This window comes from Convolutriloba macropyga, unplaced genomic scaffold (genome assembly GCF_964194025.1).
Source record: "Convolutriloba macropyga unplaced genomic scaffold, txConMacr16.3 SCAFFOLD_2561, whole genome shotgun sequence".
Classification (NCBI taxonomy): Eukaryota; Metazoa; Xenacoelomorpha; order Acoela; family Convolutidae; genus Convolutriloba; species Convolutriloba macropyga.
In genome coordinates this window covers 25,459-32,938 of record NW_027452586.1, presented here as the reverse complement: position 1 = coordinate 32,938, position 7,480 = coordinate 25,459, and the positions used below count along the sequence as shown (strand labels likewise).

The 7,480-nt window shown below is 51.8% G+C and overlaps 1 protein-coding gene across 1 annotated transcript; it reads left to right on the top strand.

The window, feature by feature from the left end:
- Window positions 1-946: 946 nt before the first annotated feature.
- On the top strand, window positions 947-2,603 carry LOC142357640 (uncharacterized). The gene is made up of 5 exons (XM_075409190.1): window positions 947-1,091; window positions 1,172-1,233; window positions 1,452-1,667; window positions 1,788-1,914; window positions 2,324-2,603. Exons 1-5 carry the CDS (start codon window positions 947-949, stop codon window positions 2,539-2,541), a joined length of 768 nt encoding a protein of 255 aa, XP_075265305.1. The 3' UTR covers window positions 2,542-2,603.
- The last annotated feature ends 4,877 nt before the right edge of the window (window positions 2,604-7,480 follow it).

The window sequence follows — 7,480 nt, the reverse complement described above, 5'->3', positions numbered from 1 at the left end:
ACCTCGGCTCTGCCTGTCTGTCTCTGCCTCTGCCTCGGTCTCTGTTTCTCAGTCTGCTTCTCTGTCTTTGTGTGTCTGTCTCTCTCTCTCTCTCTATCTGTGTGTGTATGTATGTGTGTGTGTGTGTGTGTGTGTGTGTGTGTGTTGCGTGTGCGTCTGTGTGTTAATCTCTCTCTCTCTCTAACACACACACACACACACACACACACGCACACACACACCCTCGTAGCACTGTGCCCGCTGCGTTGCTGCCCTAAGGCGTAGCCCTGTGCCCCCCCCCCCCCCCCCCCCCCCCTCTTTCTGTCTTGGCTTCCACGCCAATATCACGCGGGGGGCATGCCTGAAGTAAGCCCTTTGAAGGAATTGTGCCTGCACTCCCACAGAGCTTGTTGCTCCCAAGAAGGCATCGGTTGATTTGTTTGACGACGGGTTCTTTGACTCCGACGATGACGATGCCACAAAGGACAAGAAAAGCAAAGGTCTCCCTTGTACTGTCTTAGCAATATCTTCCTGAAAGCCACATTCTTGCATACAGACAGCACCGGCCGCGTTACAGAGAGCCAGTACCTGACTGACAGCACCGGCCGCGTTACAGACAGCCAGAACCTGACTGAGTACGGGTCGCAGGTCCACCTACTTCCAATCTGAAGACACCTGAGGCTGGCAAGAAGCCAGGTAAGGGTCCTCACGCATATTTTCAAGGGATTGAACAGAATCGGGTCCCGGTGCATTGCAAAGAGGGAGGTTGAGACTTGGAGGGGATCACAATGCTGGCAGTGATCACCCTCCCCCCCCCCCCCCCCCCCCCGGGCCCCCCCGGAAATGTGCGCTCCATCCCTGCCCTTTTCCTCTTGTCTTGCATGCGTGCATACTCTCGCTCAGGGCATCGCGCTCTGGCCGTGTGGCATTTGGCATGCAATTCTGGCCGGCAGTTAACCAGACTGAAATGGGTCATGTGCCTGCTGTTTCCATGCTGAACGGCCTATCAGCACCCAAGCCGACCGACGCCAACGTGGCGACCAAGGCTGCCACCACCCCCAAATCAGGCAAGTCTGCACCAGGAGGACTGCCTTCAACGCCACTCCCTGCTGGTAAGCCCAACCCGCTCTTGGTAAGATTGAAATTACGGTGCCTGTGAAGTACCATCTGATTTCCTGGCCCGTATCTGCAGGCCTTGAGGCGGTTAAGGGTGAGGTGTCGATCATGATCCCGGAGAAGATAAACCGATGCAAGGTGAATGTGGTGTGTCTTTCGAACATTGGCTTTCAGAATGGCTTTGTGTACCAGCTCCCGCCGCCCCTCTCTCGATGGGGCAGAAGAGGCTGAACGGGAAGGACCCGAAAGATCAGCAGGATTTGGTGCCTGTTTGTTTGCGTACGTTCTTCCCCTGCCATAAGCGGGGCCCAGGGGGGAGGGGAAGACTGACATGGTCTCGGTGTTGCACTGGCCAGCTTCTAGTGGAGCTGGAGAACAAGCAAAACCCTGAGGGCGTCAGCTCTACAGACCTCAGCGGTGACGCTGGAGCTGTTGGGCGACTGATTGTGTCTTCGTCAGAGGATGGGAAGCAAGACGTGCACGTGGACCTGAAGGGAGTGCTGTACTCTGCTACACTTGTGCCCACCCCGGGGACTCTTTGTGTGCTGAGCGTTGGTCCTTCCGAGGCCAAGGTTGAGTCCCTTCCAGCTGCTTTTCGGCATGGAGGCCCCCCGCCTGCATCTCAACTACAGGCTGATCATCGATTGGAGGTGTCTTATCCCCCCCCCCCACCTCTCATTCTTCCTGACCAGGTGGAGGGAATTGTGACGGCATTCGCACAACTTAGGGAAGAGTCTACATTTGCAATGGCGGAAGCTGTAATGGAGGGCGATCTTAGCTTCATGGACGCCGACGAGGACGATTACACTGTGCCATCACGTAGGGCCCGCGCCCCTCACCACCCAACCGCCCTCACACAATCTGTCTCTGTCTCTGTCTCTGTCTCTGTCTCTGTCTCTGTCTCTGTCTGTCTGTCTCTCTCTCTCTCTCTCTCTCTCTCTCTCTCTCTATCATGCTATCCATCTCTATCTCCATCTCTATCTCTATCTCTATCTCTATCTATCATTCTATCCAGCTCTATCTCTGTCACTATCTATCTTTCTTTCTATCTCTTTCTGTGTGTATGTGTGTGTGTGTGTGTGTGTGTCTCTCTCTCTCTCTCTCTCTCTCTCTCTCTCACTGTGTGTGTGTGTGTGTGTGTGTGTGTGTGTATCTCTGTCTCCCACCATCTTCTCCATCTCTCTATCTTGCAAACTGACTACTTGCTCTGTTGTCCTGGGTGTGCCAGAGGACAATTTTGGGGCCGCGACCTTGGGGGCAAAACCTGCAGGAAAGAAAGCAGGTCCTGGGAAGCCCAAGGCAAAATCCAAATCAAAGCCTGGCACAGGCAAGGCTGCAAAGCCAAAGACTGCCAAGCCCAAGAGTAAGGTGGCTGCTGCAAAGGGCAGTGCGAAGGGTGGCCTAGGGGCAGCAAAAAAGTCGGCAGGCGTGCGGAAAAAGAAGTGATGAAAGTTCTTTTCAGTGTCCAATTTTCCTCTGACCTAGACCGGAGGTTCCTCTGGAGATTCTAACGCCAGATGCCGGGATAGCCACCGCAGGCGGGCATAGCTCAATGTGAACTAAGCTTTACGGGTGTCCTTGATTTGTTGAACTCCAGACTTGTTGGTAACGGGCCCATTGCCATGAGGGGCTGCTACCTGCCAGCCCCTCGACATGCTAATGCAAGTGCGTACTAGATCAACATGTAGGGCGGATGAAGTCCAGAATGAAAGTGAGTAAGTAATTCAAACCGTATGGACATCGTTAATTAAAGCCCCCCATCCAGCATATGCTATGAGGCATATGGTGATTGTGGCTGTTTGTTTCCGTAGATTGTGGCACTTGTGACCGTGTATCGCTAAAGTAGGCAACAAATAATACAGACGACAAATCACATTTTTTTAGCATCAAAGGTCAAACTTGAGGGCGTATATAGATATATAAATCACTATGGATAGTAGTTTGCGATATGGGCATATAGCCCACTTCACCCGCCCCGGGGTGGGCATATAGCAAAAAATGGACATATAGCCCACCTTCTCCCGGTTATTATGGTTATCGATATATAGATAGTAGGGTAGTAGTTATTATTATTAGAAGGTTATTATTATGGTTATCGATAAAGACGTACCCTACATGGTCGTGTAAAAAAAAAGGTACTACGAGTACTAAATTACTAAAAATAGGCATCCGCCATCCAGCCTGGTACATGGTCGTACAGATGGTACATATTTGGGCGGTCGCCGGTCGGTCGCAGGCAGGAGGTACCTACCGAGGTAGTACAAAATTCCGCATTTAAAACGTCCACATGTGTACGTGTGGGCCAGAGCCCGGGCCCCAGCTAGGAATTTAACCTGCTGGCTGTAGTACTACGGTATAGTAGGTGCTCGTACAGTAGCTAAGGTAGGTACCGCTATATATACCAGGAGGGTCCTGCTGGTACTCGATTGTAGGAGGGAACCGGGCAGATACTACTCGTAGGGATACCGTCGGAAATGACTACGAGTGCGAAGGAAGTGCAAAGGAAGTGCAAAGGAAGTGCAAACGAAGTGTGACAGTTTCGGAAACAATATCCGGGAATTGTGCCCCCCCTCGTGGCGCCCCCAAACGGAGGCCCGACGATAAGCCACCTGCAGTTCACTTTTCTGTGCCTCCTCGCATTCCGCCTATCATTCGCAGATTTATCGGGATGTCTCGGGCATCTTCTATTTTTGTACTATGGTTTTCGGGGACTAATTTTCCGGGGTCCACACTCCACAGAACATGCACGAAAATTGTGGAAACGGCTTGGAATGTGTGGAGTGTTATTTCTTACACTCTAAATTAACCTATGCACATGTCGTTCAATTGCATCTCTGTCTATTCAGGCCGGTGTAGAACGTATTCGTACAGACAGGGGGAGAGGGAGGGGCTCAGGTTACTTTCCAAGCCGGCCGAGGCTCCGAAACTGCCGATCACTTGCACTGGCAGATTTGGCCGGCATGGAGTTTCATCGTCGCCAAGTGGCAAGTTAGACAGCGTGTGCTGCCCCTTGTAGCCACAGGCAAAAGTTAGACCTCGCGAAACGGAAGCTGCCGACAAGGAAAACTTTCTACATGTTAATTGTCCTTTTGCACATGTGCTTCGACAATTTGAGAAACTTCGAAATCAAACTTGTTCCTAGCTGTTGTTCGGGCTAGACGTATCGGAACCTATAGCGTCGGCTTTACGTTTTCTGCTTTACGTTTCGGATCGCGTATTAGACGGAGTGCATGAAGGCTCGTTAACGCGTGCCGACAGTTTGGGTTCTTTTGATAAACTCTGTATATCTGTCTACTTGAACGACCCATGCCATTGCCGAGCGGGAATGCTAGATCAATGTTCGGTTCGATTCGGTTTCGGTACTTTGGTTTGCAATATGTTAAAAGCAGGTACGAGGTAGTGAGCAGTGAGCTGTGAGCTGTGAGCATGCCAGGTTAGACTAACAAGAGGGCAGAGGCCGCCGACCTCTTGTATAGACTCAGCTCGTTCCCGCCCACGCATCTTCTACCACGTAGACTGTATACTTACTCTACCCGTAGCAGTATGTATACATATACTTCCATAGAGTAATCCGTCTCTTCGATCGGCCTGGTTCTACACTTTCGATCTACTTTCCCAGGCTTTCCGTTGGTTCCCGTACGAACTGACACAGCGTCAGGAACTGTGTCGGGGTCCAGTATCCTTACGAGTACTCTCCTCAGATGTACTCAAGAAGGTACGAGTAGGGGCATCAAAACCCATGTACCCTGCATACTTAGGCCTTATAGGCCGTACCTGCGTACTGTTGCAACATGTGTAGTCTTCTCGTACGAGTGCAGGACGCAGTGCACTGGCAGTGCGGGTGGGAACGCGTCTCCAGCGATGATATGCAAGCTATAATAATATCCTGCGTGATGCATTGCAGTATCTCTACTAGTACATTGTACCATCTTCCGTCGGCCGGGTGGGTAATGAAGATCCCACAAATTGCACCGGAGATACTATCTCGCAGGTTGCGTTTGCACCTATCGAAGAGCAATCGACGTACCTGGGCCGCAAGTTACCGTACCTGCGGTATCAGTGACCTCGACATTTACTACAGTGCACAGAAGTCGCGCCAGTGCAAGTAAAGTGGTCACTCCTGATACTATCCCGAGCAACCGGTGGATGGTAAAGCTCGAGGGGTCAGATGTATAGTCTGCATCATATCCGCATTCGTTGCCAACGGTCCACAAGCATATGCAAGCTAGACCCGGAGGGGCGGTGGAAGTTAGGGTATAGGGTAGGGTCATGTCAAATCTCCGTACGAGTACTAGTACTGTGTGTGCATGCACCTTTTGGGTTTTCCCAGGGCTCGATGATTTTCAGTCGCGGTCCGACCGGCCAGGGGGCATGCAGGCCGCAGGGGGGCACTGACAGTACGTATCGATGCGATTCGTACGTACACGTGTACGGCAAAAGTACATGCAGCGAACGTACGTAGGGTAGGGTACCCTAGGCAGTAGGCATTACCGCACTAGAGTCTAGATATGTATATCGATGCTATTCTATATCGTAGTATTTTAGTAGAGATAGATAGTGTTCGAGTCAGCAGAACTATGAGCACAACAAATCCGGCTGGCCTCGTGCATGTACACATTTCAGAGCTGCCAGTACAATAGGAATACACTGCCGGTGTCTGCATCTCTCGTCCTATGACCTAGTATCGCTTACTAATATTCGGATATGGTGACTGGTTAGTCGTCGAGTGAGCGCGACGATGCGCGCTCTAAAACGAACCACGGCTGCAAGACGTAGTTAGAGGATCGCCTACCGGAAGGCAGCGAAGGTACAACCACATGTAATTTGGAATGTTCTAGGACCTATCGCGACGGACGCCCAACGAACGCTTTAGGAAGGATTCCGTGGTTCGCGCACCCCCAAATGTGTACCCAGAGCGCTTGCTTTGCCATCCGTTGCGATCCTAGCACGGAACCGCACGAAGGGCCCCTGCCGGCACATTTTGTTTCCCACGGCCAAGTTGGTATAACCTCAGGGGAAGAAGAAAAGGGACAAGGGGAAATCGGGGCAAATCGGACGACAAGCTACGGGAATGGATGGAATCAAAACAAACTAGGCAAGGCAACACAACAGCTTGTGGGGCGGCGTCTGGCCGTACACGCGTGATCAATGCAATAATGGAGGTTCATAAATGTGTACGGCTTCGTATGAAACTGACTTGTGAGCACGTTTCGGCGTGTTGAACGGGCCACGGGGATGTCGCGTTGGCACGTCCGTACCTACCCTATCGTATTTTGCATTCCCAAATTGAAGTTGATATACGAAAACATACGGTAGCACGGGGTTTTTCGACCTACCTTCTCAGGGGGGTGAAAAAAAGACGGTAGCACCCTGAGGATTTATCCTAGGTTATAATGGATAATATCCCATATGCGAGTACGAGTACGAGTCGTATATATAAGCTGCTGCACCGCACTCTTCGGCCGGGTGGGCAGGCTTCATTAAGACATCTGGCAACGGTGCCCTACCGTACTAGTACCTGTACATATTTCGAACGTCAGGCCGTCATCACCAGACAATTGATTACGGATTTTCTAGGTACCTCGTAGGTACCAACGCCTAGGTACTCGACTACCGAAAATTCCCGGTTAAGGGTCTAGTCCGAGTTGTCGGAAAAGTGAGGAACGGATTTCGGAGCCGACGGAACGTGTTTCGACTTTCGTGATGAGCCCGGGTTCGTCGGCTAGGGGGGAAGTGTCCGGATGGCACTGTCTAGGTTAGACCGGCCGCGGCCGCGGCGCCGACGAGAAATCCGCGGTCAACCGCGGCAGCCGGCGGCAGTTTCTAGTTGAAGTGCCGACAGGGCCGATACGACCTAAAACGGTTAGGTGCCCTACTAATGCGATTTGCGAAATCGCATTTAATGGTATTTTTGCTCGTATTATTATACTTACCGTATGATACGAATTTCGAATGTCCGCTCTATTATGAAGCCGTTTTCGCCTAGGCAGGGGCGTGCGTGGTGTGAAAGTGTTCAGTACCCGAAGTACCTACCACCCGGAGGGTACCCTACCTACCACCAGCGTACCCTACCTGCACCACCTGCTCCCTCCTGCTGCTACCAGCATACCTGTAGCAACCGTAGGGGTACTCGTACATATCCTTAGACAATTTACAAATGTGACAGTGGATCGGTCTGGCCCGCCCGGATCATTCCTGGTCGATCATCCTGCCTGATCTGGCCTGATCGATCAATACTTCAAACAATACTACGAGTACGGTGGGAGGTCAATCAATATTGCCGCAGCAGCTGGGACCCTGCGGGCTGCGCCAAGGGTCCTCCTGCTGGCCGGAGGAAGGGGTACGAGTACGAGTACCAGTACCAGTGTTTATTGTCTGGTGCGCA

Coding starts and splice junctions, on each gene's coding strand:
- LOC142357640 (XM_075409190.1), top strand. CDS start 947: ATGGGTCATGTGCCTGCTGTTTCCATGCTGAACGGCCTATCAGCACCC. Junction 1,234..1,451: donor AGAAGATAAACCGATGCAAG/GTGAATGTGGTG, acceptor TGCACTGGCCAG/CTTCTAGTGGAGCTGGAGAA. Junction 1,668..1,787: donor TTGGTCCTTCCGAGGCCAAG/GTTGAGTCCCTT, acceptor CTTCCTGACCAG/GTGGAGGGAATTGTGACGGC.